The 21,931-nt window shown below is 42.7% G+C and overlaps 1 protein-coding gene across 1 annotated transcript in view; it reads right to left on the reverse strand.

Annotated features, from left to right (window-relative positions):
* Nucleotides 1-21,931, reverse strand: part of SIL1 (SIL1 nucleotide exchange factor) — a 197,744-nt gene that overhangs the window by 53,217 nt on the left and 122,596 nt on the right. The window contains exons 6-7 of the mRNA XM_069484092.1: nucleotides 17,251-17,442; nucleotides 11,797-11,918 (exon numbers count right to left, since the gene is read on the reverse strand). Of these exons, the coding sequence (XP_069340193.1) occupies nucleotides 11,797-11,918; nucleotides 17,251-17,442 (314 nt within the window). The remainder of the gene's footprint in view (nucleotides 1-11,796; nucleotides 11,919-17,250; nucleotides 17,443-21,931) is intronic.

Here is a 21,931-nt window from a genome sequence, read left to right on the forward strand (position 1 = left end):
TCTCCTTTGAAGAGGTAGTTTCTGAGGTCCCTGATATATGTTCTTATCCTAGGAGAGCTCCTCCCAACTGGCTTATTCCCTGGTTCCCTCCAGCAAACTACCCTGCTTACAGTGTAAGCTGAACATGTAAGTCCATGGATCTCTTTCCAGTTTCTTTTCACCACAATCTCTCTGAAAGTGTCCTTAGGTTTGAACTTCTGCACCCTCTGTTGCAAATGAAGCCAGTTCCTCTGGGCAGAGATTAGGAGCTATCTGTTTCATGGACTGCTTCCTCCCCAGGCAACACCTCTGAGTTAGGACTCTGGAGCTGGGAGTGAAACCCCCATTCTAGGAGTTGAGTGCTCAGTGGTTGGGGGACAGAAGCCGGAGGCCTTCTCAGCTTTTCTCTCCTGGCCTGGAACCTCAGGATTCAGGGAGAAGGCAATTAGGGCCCAGTATTCTCAGCATGCCACACCCAGCGTGCAGCCTCCATTCTACAAGTGGCGGATGGGCTGAAGAAGGGACATCCCCCCTCCCCCAAACACACACGCACACAAACTCTCAAATGCACTCACGTGGGACTTAGCCTCAGCAACAGGTAGCTCTGGGCAGGATGAGAAATGCTAACATTCTGCTCCTCTGGGAAGAAAGCTCTCCAACTAAGATTTGGAGTGAGAAGGAAGGAGCCCTGTGTTCTCAGCTTGCGCGGTTTGGGGTGGAGTCTCCACCTCGCTAAGCTGGAAATAGGGAGGGAACCATCTTATGTCAAATAACAGACTCTCACTTTTCATACCAAATTTCATAGATTTCCTTGAACAGATGTTTATTATTTATTGGTTGCCCTTAGAACTATTTTCAGAGACTAATTTTTTTTTTAAATAATTTTTACCAGCTTCACTGGGGAGTGGGTCAGCAAATCTCACAGTCATGCCAGAAGTCAATCTCGCATATATCATTTAAATGTTTGATGACAGGTATATTCTCTACAAATCCAATAAGGGTATTAAAAGTAAAAACAGAGAATGAGAGAAACCGAAGCCTGATAGGAGGCAGAAAAGTATGAAATTTTGTAACAGTAAGAGAAGCCCATGCTTGCTGGCTGTCTCCCCACCAGTCTCTGTAGTTTACTCTTCTCTTTGCTCAAAGAGATGAATTATACTCTTTCCAATAACCTGAGCCCATAAACAAGCACTTAATGAGAAACCTGGCAGACTTGAAGTACCTCCAACTTTGGGAGCACAGTGAATTCTTCCGGAATCCAGATGTCTAAGGGGATGCAGATGGAAACAAGAAAGAAATGGAACCATGGTGGAAACTACTGTCTAGAACTGATGGAAATGACAATGGAGCCTAGTTCGCAGACAAAGCAAGCAGGCTAAGAATACTAAGAGCATTGTTTTCCCTCTTTTTGCCACTCCTGGTACTTTATAGCTAATCTATCTTTTTTCTACCTATTTTTATAACCCTGTCTTTCTGTGGTTTCACTATGTCACTAGAAATGGATGTCTTCTTAATCATTGTGCTTGGGATTCAGCGGATTTCCTAAATCAGAATTCATGTCATTCATCAATTTTAGAAAAGTATCAGCCAAACCTCTTTAAATATAGCCTAACCCACATTCTCTTTGTCCTTCTGAAACTCATGTGAGACCTTTACATCCTAATCTTCACATCTCTTAACCTGTTTTTCATTTTTCATTTCTCTATTTCTGTCTCTCCATGCTACACTGTAGGTATTTTCTTCAATTCTATATTCCAGCTCACTTAATAACTCTTCAGCTGTGTCTGACCAGTTCTTTACTTTGTCTACTGAATATCTAACTGGAATTATTAAAATTTCCACTTCAACAAGTTCTATTTGTGAATCACTTAAGTGTCCATTGAATGGAAAAAGAAAATGCGGTTTATATACACAATGGAATACTTTCAGCCATAAAAAATAAGAAAATCTTGTCATTCACAACAACATGGATGAGCCTGGAGGACATTATATTAATTAAGTGAAATAAGCCAGGCAGAGAAAGACAAATGTTACATGATCTCGCTCATATGTGGACTATAAAAAAGTTGATCTCATAATAGCAGAGACTAGAAGGGGGGTTCCCAGGAGCCGGGATGGTTGGGAGGTAGGGGGGAGTATTGAGGAGATGTTGGTCAAAGGACATAAAATTTCAGTTAGAAGAAATAATTTGAAGAGATCTATGACACAATATGGTGACTATAGTGAATAACAATATATTGCATTCTTGAAAAATAGGAGAAAGTGAATGTAGAATGTTCTCACTATAAAAATAATAACTACATAAAGTAATGCATATGTTAATTAGTTCGAGTTAGTCACTCCATAATGGATATATACTTCAAAATATCATGTTGTACATGATATATGCATACAATTTTATCTGCCAATTATAAAATTAAAAATAATAAATTTTAAAAAGAAGTTCTGGCCAGGCATGGTAGCTCACACTTGTAATCCCAGCACTTTGGGAGGCTGAGGCAGAAGGATTGCTTGAGCCCAGGAGTTTGAGACCAACCTGGGCAACAGAGCGAGACCCTGTCTCAAAAAAAAAAAAAAAAAAAAAGTTCTATTTGCATATTTTTCAAACCTGTCTGGTCACTGTCACTTTTGACGGTCTATTGTTCTTTGCCCACACTTTCAATAAAATCTTATTTCTTTAAACATATTAATAATTATTTTATATTCTGTGCCCTTAGAATTTTACTGCATGTAGTTTTAAAGGTCTGCTTATGTTGTTTCTGTTGCCTTTCACTCATATACCTTATTATATGTGTGCTTTGTGATATTTTGACTGTGAGCTCATGATCACTGGAAGTTTTTTGTCTGTGGCTGTGCTTTGAGGCCTGGATTTAAGTTCCTCCAAAGAGGATTTATTTATGCTTCTACCAGTAACCTGGAAATACTGCCAATTTAGAACTGCCTTTTCAAAAAACTTTTTCTCAGGGAAATTTTCATCTATATACTAATGTAGAGAGAATGGTATAATAATCCTCCATGGAGCCTTCACTTGGCTGTAAATATTATGAAGTCATGGCCAGTCCTATTTCATCTATACACCCAGCAACCCACTCCCTCCTCCAGGTAAGTATAAAGCAAAACTCGGATATCCTATCATTTACCCATAAATGTTTCAGCATATTGCTATAAAATGGCTCTTTAAAAAAAATCTTTTCACACTAAAAACTTTCAATACTATCCTTATTATCAAATACCAAGTTATTATTTAAATGTTCCCAATTATCTTTTTTTTTTTTTTTTTTTACAGATTGTTGATTTGGTCAAGATCTAACACATTGTAATTGGTTGATATGCATCTTAAGTATATTTAAATTTATAAATTTCATTCCACCTCTTTACTTTTTTCTTGTAGCTTATTTGATGAAAAATCCAGCAGTTTGTCCCACGGTTTCCCACAGCCTTCGCTGACTGCAAGCCCACTATGTTGATTACCATATCCCCTTATCCCCAATATTTCCTTTAAATTTAAAGTGAGATCTAGAAGTTCGATCCAATTCAGATTTAATTTTCTATTAAGACTACGTCATATGTGGTGGTATATTTTTTCAGGAAGCATATTAGACTCAGTTTTCCTAGGAAAGAAACTCTAAGATTTGCAGGCATTTTTCTCCCTTCCTCTCAAGGCCAAATTGCCTAAATAACTCCTCTGTTTTTCTTTTTTAGACAAAGTCTAAAAAAGACTCTGTCACCCAGGCTAGAGTGCAGTGGTGTCATCACAGCTCACTGCAGCCTCAACCTCCTAGGCTCAATAGATACTCCTGGGTAGCTGGGACTAAAGGCGCACACCACCATGCCTGGCCTAAGTTTTCTATTTTTCATAGAGATGGGGTCTCGCTCTTGCTCAGGCTGATCGCAAACTCCTGACCTCAAGCAATCCTCCCATCTCCGCCTCCCAAAGTTGTGAGCCACTGTGATTATAGTCATGAGCCACCGTACCCTGCCCATTGTTTACTCTTGATGTCCTAAGTATTGGCTCTGCACCTCCCCGATTGCTCCCGGTGTACAGGTGTGCGCACACCTACCACACATGTGCGTGCACACACAGTGACGGATGAGCTTGCTCCTTGTCAAGAAGGCATTCCAGGGATAGTGAGCACCCTGGGATCACAGAGTCCCAGGGCTGGGGATGTTATCTAGAGGTCATTCCTTCTAGTTTTGTGCTGGTAGATAAGAATAGTGCTTGGTCAGTCCAGATGTGTGAGTGTTTAGGAGGAGTAGGCAGACCACTGGACCTAGAGTCAGAAAACCTACTTTCAAGTCTAGTCTCTACCATTTCCTCTCTCTGTGCCCACGGGCAAACTTTCTAAGCCTCATTGTTTTCATTTGTTAACTGAGAACAATATAGGTGTTCCATGTATTCACAAAGTTGAGTATCAAATAATATACATCTTATGAAAATGGTTTTAAAGCACCTGTCAATAATAAAGTGGTATCAATGTCATCATCACCCTCATCATGAGTCCTTTATGAGTTTTCACCATATGAAAATTCTTACTGCTTTTCTTTCTACAATACAAACCTTTATCCTCCTCATTTTCTCTCCTGTTGAGATGCTTATGTTCTACCACGTATCTCTTGGTGTTAATCTTGCTGCCTCATGGGAGTGTTTATTTGCTTACCTGGGTTAATTGCTTAATAAGGCTTCTACACACATTTCTGTGGATGAAGAGACCTCTTCCCTGGTGTTAAACATGCAGCAATTATCCCAAAGTCAAGAAGAGAGAGCTCACATAAACGCAATTGACATGGCTACTGGATGTTACATGGCCAATAAAATTTGTTCCTTTATTTAAATATTATTCACACGGATTTATGGGTCACACACTCATTTTCTGCTGTTTGTTGCCCACATATAAGGCAGGTCAAGATCTTGCATAAGAAGATATGCGGGGATAGGGGTGCTGATGCTTTTAGCAACTTCATCTTTTCATGTTCCCCCCCCCCCCAAACCTTCTTTCTCCTTCTTCTTTTTTTTTTTTTTTTTTGAGACAGAGTCTCACTCTGTTGCCCAGGCTAGAGTGAGTGCCGTGGCGTCAGCCTAGCTCACAGCAACCTCAAACTCCTGGGCTCAAGCGATCCTCCTGCCTCAGCCTCCCGAGTAGCTGGGACTACAGGCATGCACCACCATGCCCGGCTAATTTTTTCTATATATATTTTTAGCTGTCCATATAATTTCTTTCTATTTTTAGTAGAGATGGGGTCTCGCTCTTGCTCAGGCTGGTCTCGAACTCCTGAGCTCAAACGATCCGCCCACCTCGGCCTCCCAGAGTGCTAGGATTACAGGCGTGAGCCACCGCGCCCGGCCTCTCCTTCTTCAAGTAAGTTATTTTCCTTGGCCTTTCTATGACCTGATTTCATCTCACGATGGCACCTGTGTGTGTCTGTCTGCAGTCTGACCTACCAGGAGTCTCTGGAGCCCCAGACAAGTCATTTGTGTTTCTGTATAAGGGAAGTCTCAGAAAGACCTTGTGAATTTCAGAGGCCACACAGTTTTCTGTAATCTTGTTTTGGTTTTACTTCCCAGAAAACTGGCTGCCTGCTTTTGTTTTCCTCGTATCTCCCTATATATAGCATTTTCCTTTTAAGTAACAGGAGTTAAATTATCAAGAAACTGGTGTGCCTGCCCCAAGTAGCGCTGGCTTTGCTGTTCTCATGTCCCTGCCTCAGTGACTTTTGGTGTCCTACATCCATCTTTAATAACCCACATTCTCATCTGCACATGTATGAATTATTATGCAATTGCACAGGCTTAATAAGCATTCATGTATGCAGGGCTTTTGTTTGAACTACCCACAGTTTGCAGGATGTTGTGGAATGGAGCCCAGGACAGAAAGGAATGTACACGTGCCACCAGTCATGGTGAGATGATGTTTCACTATGACAGATCCCTGGAACAGGATTCTGTTCTGTCCTCTTTTCTTGGCATCTTCCTTGGAACCTCCTTGGCAGATTTGGGGTTATATACATCCCCCCTTTATAAAATGAATGTGCCCCCACAACGTGTTGCTCTGGCGGCTCTCTAGCTTCCTCAGCTGTGCTCTTCCCACTAAGGTTTTACCATTAACTTTTAGCCATTTGGCCAGTGTCATATCATCACGACCCATCTCCATCTTCTGGCCTCCAGTTTTCAGGTTTCTTTCCTGCTGCTCTCAAAGAATTTCAGAGCTCCTGTGCCTCTTTTCCTCTCTCTTTCCTGATGGCTTTTGTGAGCTTGCTGGGGACCAACATTCACAATTCCACTGACCTTCGTTTTTACTTCTGTCACTGACTAGATATTTTGAAACTCATTTCCCATCTTTTCCAACATCTCATATTCTCTGACCACCTCCATTATATCTTCCCAGCTTCATGTCTCCTGTTGAACATTCTTTTTGTCCTTATGGTGACTCCAGCCTCTGCTTGTCTTCCTGTTTTCCCCATCACCATCAGTGTTCTTCACTCTTTTCTCTCTCTCTAGGCTTCTTGCCCTTAGCCCAAAGATTTACTCAGTTTACCTACCCCCTGATCCTGTCCCACCACCAACGTATTCATCACCTCCAACCTGCCAACCTGTATTTTCCTTCCCTTTAATTCCAAATGTTTTAAAAGAGTAGACAAAAAGGAATACAACAGAGTGTGTCTGAGTACTATATTAAGGTTCTCAGAACCACTATTCCTACAATCTGGTTTCTGTCCCCACATCTTTTCATGAGTACTCTGGCATCACTGACATTTCTGCAGCAGTCAACAATGTTGGCCACAACTTTCCCTTAGAAACTTTACTTCTTGTCTGTCATGTCATTACAGTCCCTGGGTTTGGGGATGTCTGTAATTAATCAATCCCTCTCTTTCTCCTTTTACGGCAACATCAACTTCTTACTATCCTCTAATTGTAGTTATTCACCAAGATTTTTCCAGCCTTGTTCCTCTTCTCTCTTTTCATTTTCTCCCCTAATGGTTCTATCTATTCCTGTGGGTGCTTCAAATCCAGCCTCACCGTGGATGACTCCAGTGTCTACATTTAAGTCCAGCCTTTCTCCTACGTCTCATCCTCTATTTCCACCATCGTGTCTGATTGCACCACAAACTCAAGGAAAACAAAGAGGAACTCATTATTGTCTCTCTAAATATTTCCTCCCACATTCTCTTTTTATCTGTTCTTGGCACTTTGATTATTGTAGATACCCAAACGTTTGAGTGATATTTGAGTTTTGTTTCTCCCTTCATTTTCTCATTAACTGGGTGAACAAGTCCTGGGGATTTTTATTTCTGCTACTGTTGTCCACTAAACAACCACTGCCCCATTTTCATCCACTTTAAGGAACTTCAATATTGTCAGGGCAGCACCATATTCAGGCACGGAGTTCCCTTCCCAATCTGAGGAAATTAGCCACAAATAGTCTAAGCCGAGCATGGTAATCCCATTCTCTGTGGATGTGGACTGATGTAGAGATGGGCATGTGATCCGGTTCTGACCAAGGAGACGAAGAGATGTTTGCTAGGAAGCTTCTGGGAAGGATTTTGCACTTATAAAAAGAAAGATGATAAGGAGACCCCGCCCACTTCTTCCTGCCCTGATTGCAGTTGTCTTGGAGCTGCCGCAGCTGCCTATGACCAGTGACGCAAGAAGCACGGGACGAAAAGCCCACATGCTAAGGAGGACAGTGGGGAGGAAAGACAAAAGAAGCCGGGTCCTTTATGGCATAGTTTAGCCACTATAGTGATTTTGGAACCACCTACTTCCAGACTTTTCCTCTGAGAGGTAATTAAGTGTCTTTGTTTTTCTAAAACCGGTGTTAGTCATTAATCTGTTACTTGCAACTGAACATATATTCATTTTGATAAAACTTCCAAAATCCCTTTCAGATCTTCTGAATTTTAAAAAATTCCTCTTGATTCTTCATAGTACTCTTCTCAATTTGCAGTTATATATTTGTTTGACTCCCTGTTTACTGCTAATATCCCTCTGGACAGAAGTAGGGAGATAGGATCCCTTTTCTTTTTTTCTTTTTAAGAAGGCAGGGTCTCACTCTGTTTCCAAAACTAGAGTGAGGTGACATGATTATAGCTTACTGCAGCCTCGAACTCCCAGGCTCAGGTGATCCTCCTGCCTCAGCCTCCCAAGTAGCTGGGACTATTAGGCACACACCATTATGCCTGGCTAATTTTTAAAACTTTTATAAAACTGGGTCTCTCTACGTTGCCCAGGCTGGTCCTGAACTCCTGGCCTCAAAGTAATCCTCTTGCCTCAGCCTCTCAAAGTGCTGGGATTACAGGCACAAGCCACCATGCCTAGGCCCTTTTCTATCTTAATCTTGCTGTCTTCCTAGTACATAGCATAGGATCTAGCATTGAGTGGATACTCAGGAAATAATTATTGAATGAATAAATGAAAAACCAAAGGAAAAAACTGATGCCTAAGAAATGAATTGTTTTTCAGATAACATATGGAGGCTGAGGGGAGAGTGTTATTTTTATTATTAATAATATAACAGTAGATGATTCAGATACTGCACTTGACCCTTTAAAATCGAAGGCCAAGGAAATGAGTGTGTAGCCCCACTGGCTGAAGGCCCAGAAAATAGAAGGTTAGAGATTGGGATGAGGTCAGACATTGGAGATGCCAGCATCTGAAAAAAAGTTCAAATGTGACCCTAGGACTAGTCCAACCTCTTGTCTCTAGCGGCTAATTTTTCCACACTCCTACAGTGACAAGGGAGGTGCTCAAACCATTTTTATCTGATAAACTGATTAGCATATTAACCAAGATTAGCCCAGGCAATTGGATAGCCATGCTCTCTTAAGCTGCATTCAAAGTTTGATTACTTTTTTCAAATGGCAATTAGTGACAAATGGAAACTGAACTCTAAGCCTGACCAGCTACTCTGAGTACTGCAGAAACCAAGCCTTCATCTGGGGAGGGAGGCACCACTTTGCTTAATGAACTTGTCCCTTCAGCACGTCTTTTAAATTTATCTCTGTGATGTGCCCCTGCCTCCTCCACATCCCCTACATGGTTGGCTTCAGATTTTTTCATTATTAACTACTTCTTTCTTAATTTCTTCCTTGCATAACCCCAGCCCACAAAGTTCTTTCCTTTACCTTCAATTTTGTTAGCATTTATTGTCTGTATTTCTAAACTGATTCTTTGATACATCTACTTCTCTATTGTAAGCCAGTTCTTTAATCTATTTCCCCAACAAAATCAAAAGCTGCTTGCGCATGCGAACTGGTGTCCCCGTCTGTGGGATGCACAGCACCTTACAGAGGGTAAGTTTCATGTGGCTGCTTAGAGCACAAAGGGTTTAAAACAAAAATTAAAATCATCAAAAATTGGTGGGAGAAAGGAAGCCACTAAGAGCAAGGAGGCTTTCTAAATTTTCTATAGTTCTATTTTGTTTGATTTTTTTCTTCCAGTAAGTATGTATTATTTTTGTAATTAAAATTTAAACAGTAAGTAGCAAAACAAAGCAAACAGAACTGGGAGACGTCCGTATCTACCAAATGGCACTTTACATTTCCCAAGAAACACTCTTGGTTCAAAATACCTGAAGATGCTGGGTAAAATATTTATACATTTCCTTTAAATGCTCAATTCAGCAGACAAGAAACTGTAGGGCCACTGCTTTGTGTAACTGCAGGGGAAATTAATAATGTCATATTCTTTATGTGGTAGCCCTGCAAGAAACCAACAGAAATTCTAAAGCCAAATGTAACAGAAAGCTCAAATTCTGAGAGATATGGAATACTGAAACCGACAGCTGTCTTGGGGACATTTGCCATTCCCTAGTAGCCGTGAGCTCTTGGATTCAGTGGGCTTCATAAGTTGGGGGACAGGCAAAAAGCACAGGGTCCATGAAGGAGAGAATTAAAAAAATGAAAATCTTCTACTTAAAGAAAAAAAAAAAGTAAATAATGACTATCAGGCTAGAGCACTGCCTCTCTACATAGAAATATTCTTACCTTGCATCAAGTTCTCCTTTGCATAAAACATTGACATTTTCATAGTGTTTGGGAGCCTGCTGTTGGCTTCCAAAAGCTCTGGCACCGTATCATGCTGTCACTGTAACAGCCCTCCAGTGAGCCATCAAAAACTCAACTACAGCATTTTGAATACAGCAGTTTGCTTGCCACCAAAACACTAAATTGCAATATTTTATATTTTTCTCTATTTAAATTTTAGTGATGCTGCATAAAGGCTAACATGGTCTTCAGCTAATACAATCGCAAAAAAGTCTTAATAACACTACATATTGGCACAGCCTCTGGGTGAGTTTTGGTCTGCTAAGCAGGCCCAGTGAATGTTGCTCAAGTCATTCAGTTAGTCTCCTCTAACTAGGATGTGACATGAAGATGCTACACAGTTTCCCCCAAGAGGAGTATTTCCAGAAGCAATAGCAAGGGAGGCGTAGGGTAATTTGTTCATATTGAATGTAGAAAGAAAGTACTTGGGAGTAAGACAAAGATTTCCAAAAATGGTCTGGAGAGAGAGGTTAACAATGTTTGATTTAGTTCTTTTCTGGCTTGAGAAGCAAAAAGTGAGCCTACGTAACTTCTAAAACCTCTAAAGCCTTTTGGGGCTAAGACCCTGGACTTCCCCAGAGCTGAAACCACAGCTACCAATGACAAATTCACAGATTCTCTACCTTTCCAGTGGCTACACAGGAGGAGATTTCCCTTGGCTTCCAGAGAAGCTGGCTCTGGGAGGGGAGACCAAGGGAGGTGCAGTTGCCGTAGAGGCCAGAGCCTTAACTGTCAATAACAAAGCCATGGGGAACCAGGGCTTGAAGATCAAGGCCGAGTGGTGATAAGGGAAACTAAGGTCTGCAGCACTCTCAACCTCTCCCCGTGTTCCTTGTGGAACAACTCTTCCAGCCTTCCCAGCTCTGTCCCTCAATTTACTAAGAAAAGATGCTAAACCCTTTCAGAGTGAGAGGGCATCACACTGAGATTCTGATTTAAAAGATAAGCATGAATAAAAGGCAAAGGAAATGTTTTCAAAACAAAGCCTACATTAGAAAATATGTTCAGTCTTTCTCCTCTAACATCAGGATCCCTGCATCCAAGCAAGGTGACCCCCAATAACTACCATCCGTGCCCTTGCAGCAAGAATCAGAATATTTGTTCCTGTTTAAGAAGCACAAATGGTCCTAAGAGCAGACTTTCAAAAATGAGAGGAACTATAGCTCCAATGAAGACATCTGGACCCTTTTAGGATGAGTCTAATGATGTGTTGTCGACGTATCTTTCTGCAGCCATTCTTTCAAGATGCTGCCTCCCCACTCCTCTTGCCTGATCAGTCTTCTGTCACAAGCCAGGCCAACTGAAACTCTAAGGAACTCCCAGCCCCGAGAGTACGATAACCTGACTGCACGTAGATTGGTTCCAGACAACTAGGCGAAGACACATTCCCCCTGAAAGACCCTCCTTGGTCAGGTTCATCACTTACTCATCACTACATATAGCTTTACTGCCAAAAGGATCAACTCTTGGAGTTTATTCCCCTCCCTCCTCCCTCCCTACTATCTATGGTTGGTCTAACTTTTTATTAGCCTTGAATAAAACAGAGAATGGGACCTAAGATGTGTTACTAAACGTCCGTATTTCAGGGGAACATAGAGTCACAGATGGTGACAACATGGGTAAAAATTCGTATCTACTTGGAATAAGGGCAGAGTCAAATTCTCACTCTGGTTTCATTGGGATTACACTGAAATGTGGGTAGGAATGTGCACAAGTTCAAGTGTAACCTTCTTCCAAGCAATCCTGGCCAATGGGACGTCCACCCACACTGCTCACCTGGAAAAGGCCGCTCCCAGCACAAACGCAGCGTACTCCTTCAGCAGGGGCTCCGTGCTGTTCAGCCCGTTGATCACCACTTGAAGGCCACCGAAGGAAAGCAGGTCCTGCGCGTTGTCCATCTGCAGTAGAGGCACTGCTTAGACAGTACAGCCACCAAGGAGAGAAAAGTTCTTCTTGTAGCCTTTCTTTGGGTGACTATCCAAAACCAAATTAAAAAGCCAAGTAAAAAACAATTATGGCCTTTTTTTACTAACTAGGAAAGGGTTTGTAAAAACAAATTAAAATTTTAAATAATCTTAAATTTGAGAACTCCTAATTCATCTAACATGATTTATAAGTACCTGCGTGGGAATCAGTGGAAATGGCACCTAGCTATTGCTTATGCCAAACATGTCCTGGAAAATTCTAATACCGTAGTGAGTCACAAAGCTTACTCCTAATGTACAAGCTGTTAACACAAAGAAGCTGGCATCATCAGCACCACTAAATGGTGCCATGCTTCCTGTTGATGTCCAACCCCAATGGGGGCAGTAGAGGTAGCAAACATTTTTTTTTTTTTTAAAGCTGATTTTTAATTAGAAGCCAGGGACTATAAAAGGAGCCCTGTTGTTGGGGAGTAGCAGGGAGTGCTATAAGAGTGTTAGGAGAGGAATAACAATAGTATCCTTCTCTTCCATTTAGGGTTGACTGCATCTGAAGACATTCATGATAAAAATCTGCATGAAAATCACTCTCCCAAAGGCTTTCATCAAGGCTGTGCTACTGGCTACATATTGAACAGCGCAGAACATTATCAACACATAAAGTTCTATTAGACAGCATTGGTCTAGGCTATCATTTAAGCTCCAAGTCCCCAAGTCCAGACTCTCTCCCCGCTTTATTTTAAAGGGGATCTCATTCCCCAAGCTTCATTAGTATCCTGGAACAAAAAGACTCAACTTCCTCAGAAAGGTCACTGGGCCCTGTTTTTCCCATGTAGTAACTCAAAAGTATCTTTGTTGCTACAAAGGCTGCCTCTTGCCCACATGCTGATCCCCCTCTATAAATCACCAGGAAAACTCAGGGAGCTAGAGCCCAGCAACGGTGTGACCGCTACCCACCCTTCTCCTCCAGGTGCACAGAGCCATTTTACCTGACCGCATCCTTGCCTCTGCCTCTGAACCGGAAGAGAACTCGGACACAGAAACTGAGCGTGAAGAACAGTATTTGAATCTGCCAGTGTTTCTGGGTGGGCCTAACCTGTTTTTACCACTTGAAAGATCATTCATTTTGATAGATTATCCATGAGAGCAGGGGTTTGTCTGTCTGTCCACTGCTGTAGCTCCAATGACTAGAACGGTGCAGAGCATATGGTTAGGTAATCAATGAATAATTATTGAACTGATGAATGTGAATTTGACCAGATAAAATGTTCCTGAAATAAAACTCCAATGCGAATTAAAAAAGGCAATCTGAGGTATCTGTGCCAACAAAATGCAAGGGCCCCTGCCACCACAGACCTGAAGTAACGGCCAAACCAGATTGCGAAGCACGCATGAAGTCTGCTCTGCTATGCAGCCCCGGGCAACGGAGGGGGTCTTTCTGCCCCCCCTCTGTCCTTCTGAACAGGAGTGATTACTGAGCCGCAGCCCAGCCAACTAGGGAGACCCACAGTTGGGTGCCCTGCTGACATGAGCGCCTCCCTTCCTCACATATTCTGCTCTTAAAATAAGCATTCGCTGCCTATCCTGTGATCCTTCTTCTAGGTATTCTGAATGCAAAACCATGGCTCAGAATCCTGTCACTCCACGCCTGGAATGGCCACTTAAAGCCAGTATGAATTCCTAGCAGAGCAGCTGCCACTCTGTCAGCCCCAAAGCAACACAGCCCAGAGTCACGGAGGTTCTGTTCTAGATTCAGTTTATCTATATTATTACAACGATCATTCAGTGTGATACAAATGCTGACATTTATATAAGCACTTCAGCCTTTTCAAGATGTTTTCTCATTTTTTATTTCACTAGCAGTGAGGAAGAAAAGAGTCATACTGCCCAGGGCACAGCAAAATCCGGGCCCTCCCCAGGGACACACAGGAGAAGGCATGGCCAGAGCCCAGGTCCACGGCTCCCCATCTGGGTCTGGGGCCAGAACTTTTCTCAGGCTGCCCTCAGGATGGGGTGGGACAGGCGGAGAGCAGTAAAGGAGGGAGTATATTAGGAAGGGGACAGAAGGGAGCTACGCCAACACTCAGGAGGAAAGGAAAGCAGCAGAGCACTGGCCAGGCAATGAGAGAACAGGAAACAGAGAAAGGGAGAAATGGTACATAACCGAGGAGTCACGGGAGAGAAGGCAAATACGCTGCCACAGGGTAGATGGGGCGTGCGGAGGCTGCTCCTTATAAATAACTCACAAAATGTTTTCCACTCACAAGGTTTTGCCTTTCACATATCCTGTTTAATAATTCAAATATAGCTGTGAGGAATCCTTCGGCAGACCCAGTCCAGGTCCTTGAGGCCTGTGGCTCCTCAAACCTCCATTCAGTGAGTCTGGAATGGGAGTGGACGGGGGAAGGTCCTGGCTAAAAAAGTCCTATCTTCCTTGAAGCCAGCACTACATCACCCTAATTCCTCATCACAACTGGAACTCCAGGCTGAGTTATGTCTTATTTAATCCCCCAGTGAAATCGCAGCTTAACACAGCTTCATGGCAGCCCGATGGACCAACCCGACCCAAGAACCTTACTCTTCCAAACAAAACACCAATGTCTCTACCAGAGAGTGCTAAAAAGAAAATGAAAAGAAAAGAAGACACCAATAACCCAGAACATTTATTCCTGCTGCCAACAGACACATTTGGCTTCTACCCAGAGACTGGTTGCTGGGATGACCTCAGGCTGAGACTGGTGATGTGCAAGAAACTGTTTATCCCACCCAGTGACCTGTGAAAGCAAAAGGGATGTCACCCTAGTGATTACACTGCCAGGTGACCAGAGAACCTGCAAGGAAAAAAAAAAAAAAAAACAACTGCGTTGGAGCACTGCTACCCCAAGCCTTCTGTGCACTCACTACCTTCTAGGTTGGATAAGCTCTCCAGTCACACTGGTATTTCATGTGCGGCCAGAGCAAGAGCCTACAGAAACCTGACACCTGAAGATCCATCCAAGTTTGTTAAATAAGAAAAAATAAAGCTGTCAACATCAGAGCAGGACTGAGCTGGCCAGTAACCCCTAGGATCCTTAATCCTTTAAATATCTCTAATGGAAGAGCTGTTGGAGTTTTTGTTTTTTACTCTGGAGAGCAAAGCTGGAAACAGGAACAAGAACCCAGCTTCACTTTTTTCTCTAAGAGGATCACAGCCCTGCTATTTGAGGCCTGATAAAGAGTTATGAGCAGAGAAAGAGGATGAAGAGGCTGCCCCATAATTCCTGCAGATACACTGCACACTCATCCTCTTTCACTGCAGAAGCTGGCAAGATCCTAAAGAACGAATGTCTTTTAGCCCAGTTTATAGAGAACAAGGACGCTGTCGTGCATGGGAGGACACTGAGCATCTATGTCTTGATAAGGATCTCAAACGAGCCTTTGATTATGATTACACAGCCTCCTGGGCCACCACTGTCCCTAGTCTGGATTACCATGACAGCCTCCTGTCTGGTTTCTGCTTCTATCCATGCCCCCGCCTGCAGTCTAACTCTTAACACAGCAGCTGGAGGGAGTCTTAAAGGTAAGTAAGATCATGTCATTCTTCTGCTCAACATCTTCCAATAATATCCAAGTTCACGCTTTTCCATGGCCTACAAGGCCCTATGTTCTTCCCTCCGTAATCTCTCTGAACTTCTGATTCTCCTCTCTCGGCTCTAGCCACGCTGACCTCCTGTGGTTCCTCAAACACACTGGGCATGCTCCCACTCAGGGCTTTTGCACTTGCTGTTCCTCCTGCCTGAGACGCTCCTTCTCAACACTGACAATGCCCTGCTCTACTTTTTATTTTTCCATAATATTTATCACCTTCAAATATGGTATAACTTATTTGCTATGTTTGTCTACCTGCCTCTGCTAGAAGGTAACCTCCAATTTTGCTCATATCTCAAGTGCCTGGAACAGTGTGTGGGACTTAGCAGGCATTCAATAAATTTATTTACTGAATAAATGAATGGCTTCTCTTGGCTCCTTCTCCTTAGCTCCACCTATTCCCTTTTGAGCTTTGTTCAAAAGGTACCAGTTTCCTTTGAAAAGCAAAGTGGTCAAAAGATTAAGAACACAGAGTTTAGGGTCAAGAAGACCTTGTTGCAAATCCCAGCTCTACCACTCGCTAGGCTGGGTGATCTTTAGCAATCACATAACCTCTCTGTGCCTCACTTTGCTCATTACAAAATGGGATTAATAGTGGTGCCTACTCATAGGGCAGCTACAGAAGTTAATGAATTAATGTATACAAAGCACCTGAGGCAGTGCCTGGTATACAATAATACTCAATAAATATTAGCTATTATAAGTCTAAGCAATTATCTCCCTGCTTCAAACTCTCCCATGGCTTTCAGGATCAAAGCTAAAATCATAAAGAGCATGATATTCCCAACCTCGCCTCTCTCACTCCCTGCCATTCCAGTTCTATCTATGCTACCCCTCCCCTGGCCACTGTGCTCCAGTCACTCCAATCTCTTCCAAGTCCTCAATCTCACCAAGCTTACTCTGCCCCAGAATCTTTGCACATGCTGATTCCCCTACCTGGAATGCTCTAATCTAAGGATTGGCAAACTCTTCCTAATGGGTCTGACGGTAAATGTTTTTGACTTTGTGAGCCATATGGTCTCTGTCACAACCACTCAACTCTGCCACAGAAGCATGAAAACGGCTAGAAAACAATGTATAAACAAATAGGAGCCACTGTGTCCCAACAAAACTTTACTTACAAAAGGAGGCATCAGGCCAGATTTGGCCTACAGGTGACAGTTTGCCACCCCTGCTCCAGTCCCCCCTCTTCACCTAGCCAACTCCTAATCATCCTTTAATGCTCAGCCTAAATGTCATGTCCCCTGAGATACCTCCCCTATTGCCCCTGACTAGGCTCTAAGCTGCCCTATTATATACTCCTATAGCACCCTCTGGAGCCCTTACCATAATCTTAAATTATCTCATCATTTAATCATTTATTTGTTCAATTATTCATTACTTAATTGCTTCCCCTTCCAGACTATAAGCTACATGGGACAAGGACTGTGTCTATTTTACCTCTGCTGTACTTTCATGTTGAAAAAAAATGAAGAAGGTTAACACTCCAAATGAAAAGAGCTTGGCTCTGGCCTCTAAGAATGTATCTTACTACACTAGACAATGATCTAGATTAAAAATAGTCTGTGCCCTGGGAGAGAAGTAAAGATGCTGATGCTATTTTCTTAGGGTTTAGAGCAGGGGGATTTATTTTTGGAGCTGTCAGTTAAAAGTCAGACTTAAGGACAAAGAAATACAGTACCTGATGGACATAATATTCAAGATCAAAGAGTGCAGCAATCTTCTCTTCCAAGCTGGAGCTGGAACTATTGAACTTGTTGATCAGCCGTACCATGATCTGCATGTCAGTCTCAATGACAACATTCAGCTCATCAAAGTCCTTCTTTAGCTCCTCGATGGGGCGGAAGAGCCGCTTCACCTCAGCCTGCCTTGCCTAAGGAGAGCAGCAAAGAGACAATTAATTAACTTGACTGGCAGCATCTCCCCAAGACATCTGTGGTCTACCGTGGATGCCCATCCTGAAAGAACTGCTGCTCCAAGACTCCCAGTCTTCTCTAACATGTACTATCAAAAATCCTCAGGCCGGGCGTGGTGGCTCATGCCCGTAATCCTAGCACTCTGGGAGGCCGAGGTGGGCGGATCGTTTGAGCTCAGGAGTTCGAGACCAGCCTGAGCAAGAGCGAGACCCCATCTCTACTAAAAATAGAAAGAAATTATATGGACAGCTAAAAATATATATAGAAAAAATTAGCCGGGCATGGTGGCACATGCCTGTAGTCCCAGCTACTTGGGAGGCTGAGACAGGAGGATCCCTTGAGCTCAGGAGTTTGAGGTTGCTGTGAGCTAGGCTGACGCCACGGCACTCACTCTAGCCTGGGCAACAGTGAGACTCTGTCTCAAAAAAAAAAAAAAAAAAAAAAATCCTCATACTTTCTAACACGTTCAGAGAAGAGAGCTCTCAGAATCTAGCCATTTAGGCCCTCACCCCATAAACACACTCAAGATTTTCCAAGGTTCACTTACTCTAGTCCAACTTCCAATGTTCAGGAAGAAGAGAAGGTCTTCTTATGGCAATCACTGAGGTCAGGGGAAGCAAGGCAAGCTCACCTTCAACCCCTAACCTCCCACGGGACAGCTGAGATCTAAGGTAAAATAATCCATGCCCTGGTTCTCTACCTTCCATAGTCATAGAACATCTTGGCCTACCCAACCAGCAACATTTTAGGGAAATATGGACATAGAAAACTGTGGGTAAGAGCTGTCAGAGCAGGAGTAATTTGCTGATGAAAATTAAATCACTGTCATTACTGTCAATCTAACCACAGGTGTACAATTTGTTCAACTGAAATGGTTAAATTACTGTATGTACTATACTCAAACCTCAAACAATTTTCTTTCAATCCCTCCCCACCCCACACACGTAAAAAGATTTTTAAAATGAAATTATGTTGCAGGTGAATAAAAGACTTTAATTAAATATTTTATAAATCTGACACTCCCTGTTTTCTTCCCAATTTTAGAGGATAGTGCTCATAAAGAGAATCTGGAAAGTCACAGTGGTTTATGTATCTGCCTTCCAAGAAAAATTAAAAGGCATAGATATTTATAAAAAGCAGGATGATGAGCAGCTGTCAGCTTCAAATTGCTCATCTATTACCTATGGGTTTCTCGCTCCACAGAAACACCAACCAAAGAAATGAATCAGCCTGTCTTAAAAAAGACCAAGCTCTTAGCAGAACAATCACATCTATGGGGCACCACATCCTGATTCTTTGGGCTAAAACAACATGAAATGCTCTCCCTGCACCCAGCTAGAGGACGCTGGATGGCTGCCAAAGCAGGTGAAAAGGCCTGGTAAGGCTGAGTCACTTTCTAGAGCAGTGAGATGACAGGCAAGTAAGCACAATAAGAAATTAATGACATCTGCTTCACAGAAATGATGTATGTCTGGCTTTCAAGAAGGCCTTTAAAAAAATAACAACTTTATTCTGAAATAATTATCATCTCCCAGGAAATTATAAAAACAGTACAGAGACTATAATGTGCCCTTCATCCAGCTTCCCCCATGTTAACATTTTACATAACAATAGTGCAATATCAAAACTAAGAAAAGGACCTAAGTATACATACTACTGTTAACTAGACTACAGGCCTTATTCAGATTTCATCAGTTTTTTACATGTTGTACTCATCTGCACATATGAAATGTATGAAAATATGAAAATTATATCATTCTATACAATTTTATCCAGATTTGTGTAACCACCAGAACAATCAAGCTACAGAACTCTCCCACCACTACCAAACAACTCGGTACTGCCATTGTGTCATCTCTTTATAGATCCACCTCATCCTCCCACCCTGTTCACTCCCATCCCTATGCCCTGCCTGGCAACCACTAATTATTTGTTCTCCATCTCTATAATTCTGGCATTTGAAAAATGTTATATAAATGAAATCACCCAGCCTTTAACTTTTTAAGATTGGCTTTTTTCACTAAGCATAATGCCCTTGAAATCAATCAAAGTTCCTGTACACATCAATAGTTCATGTATTTTTAGTGCTGAGTAGTATTCCATCATATAGATGTACAGTTTGTTTAGCTGTTCATCTACTGAGGAACATCTGAGTTGTTTATGGGTTTTGGCTATTATGAATAAAATTGCTACGAATATTCACATACAGGTTTTTGTTTAAACCTAAGTTCTTATTTCTCTGGGATAAATGCCCAAGAGTGCAATTGCTGGGTTATATGATAAGTACATGCTTTGTTTTATAACAAACCACCAAACTATCTTCCAGAGTGGCTGTACCATTTTACATTCCCACCATCAGTGTATAAAAGATCCAGTTTGGCCGGGCGTGGTGGCTCACGCCTGTAATCCTAGCACTCTGGAAGGCCAAGGCAAGAGGATCGCTTGAGCTCAAGAGTTTGACACCAGCCCGAGCAAGAGCGAGACCCGGTCTCTACTAAAAATAGAAAAAATTAGCTGGGCATGGTGGCACAGCTACTAGGGAGACTGAGGCAGGAGGACTGCTTGAGCCCAGGAATTTGAAGTTGCTGTGAGCTAGACTTATGCCACGGCACTCTACCCAGGGTGATAGAGTGAGACTCTGCATCACTCATAAATTAATTAATTAGTTTTTTAAAAAAGAAAAAAAAAACAGTAACAACCCAAATCTGTTGGGCGAGAGAGCTTTTCCAAGAAGCAAGGAACTCTGGGAAGGACTGATTCAGTCAACTCTACCAAGGTACCAATGGAAACAATGGAACTGATGTCCTTCTCCCAAAAAAACCACTCATTCAATTGAGAGGATATGACCCAATATCTGACAGTATTGTCTTCATAAATAGCTAAAGTGCCATCCTATATTGCAAGACACCACACAGCCTGGGTTTAAAGATTAATAAATAAAAAGTATGATGGCATCTGTAGCCAGGAGTCTGAGACATGTAAGAAACTCCCCAACCAATTTCAAGTCAGTTTATTTGCCAGTCCCAGAGACAGCTCTGATAGCGCCATGGCAGTGAGCTGAGTCAGTCTTGACAGGCTCCAAATGAAAACAGAAGGACCCCAAGACCCAGCACCTCCATGAAGGAGCTGAAGTGAGGGAGGAGTGTGACAGCCATACCTCACAAGTAGGCAGCGGACTCAAGTCAGCTGGTACTGGGATCTTGCATTTGGGTGCTGGTATTGGGATCCTCTCACGAGAGGAGAGGATTATTTTTAATTGCAAAAAACGGCAACCAAAAACTTTTAAATAATCTCTTGCATTTATATTTTTCAAATACTGTCATAAATAGTCATACTCTTCTACATTAACTGAATTATGGGGGGAAAATGCCATTACCCGAGAAAAAAATCCAATCACACTCCCAAAGAAAGCAAAGCAAAGCAGAGAGAAGGGTAAAGTAGGTCTTCCACCCACAGAGAAGGCAGGGGCTGACTTTTATGTTCCCATTAGTCCCACACGAAGCCCATTGCGAGGGGGTGCGTGGGAAGAAGTCAAAGCCTGGCCACCCAAACACCAATCCCTGCCCTAGGCACCCACCCTCTCCTCTCCACCTTCACCGAGGAGGGGAGTTGCTCTTCCTCCGATGCCTCAGTTAAGACATCTGCGGTAGGATGCAATTTCGTGCATCACTTTCCTTCACCACTCTGCTGCCGCCATCCTGCTACTTGCCTTCCCACACCACACTCTCTAGGCGGCAGATGTGACTTTGGTAAGATAAGACAAGGAAACTTGGCCTGCATTTAACACCTTAAATAGGCCAACACCAGCTCCCCCACCCCACCCCGCCCCCTGAAAAGGTTCATTTTCTCAGAAATGCTTAGTCCTAAAGGATCAGAAGAACCTAAGGCTTCTTCCACTAATATACAAGATGTCAAGTACCTAACGTTGCCCCTCTAAGGTACTACCTGGATTTGGGGGAAAGGGAAGAGAGGTGGATAAAGGCAAAGGGGACTTTCAGAAGGAGAATTTTTTTTTTTTCCTGGTATCCTAAAATCTTTCCTGAGTGAGGGAGAACTTAGGTCTTCAAGGCAGCAGAGGAGGTTCTTTCAGGGACAGGACTTAAATGGAAATATAAACAAATGACTTGTGACATTCTCTGGCTATTACATGAGCTCATGATCCATCTAAGAGTAAGATTTCTTCCTGTTAGCGGTCTGTACCTATGAGCCCTTCCAGGCTTTAGGGGCAGAGCTAAGGGGCTATGATCCTGCCCCTTCTTCCTGCTCATTCCCTTAGCTCGTAGTCAAAGTTAGAGCTGGAAGAAACCTCAGTCACACTCTTGTCTCAGCCCCATGTTTTACATTTAAGGAATCTGAGGCCCAGAAAGAATACATTTGCTACGTGTTCAAAAGACAAGGACAAGGACCCAGGCTTCTTCCTTTCCGGTCCAGCCCCTCTGTTCTTTC

Source organism: Eulemur rufifrons, chromosome 10, assembly GCF_041146395.1.
Source record: "Eulemur rufifrons isolate Redbay chromosome 10, OSU_ERuf_1, whole genome shotgun sequence".
In the NCBI taxonomy this organism is placed as follows: Eukaryota; Metazoa; Chordata; class Mammalia; order Primates; family Lemuridae; genus Eulemur; species Eulemur rufifrons.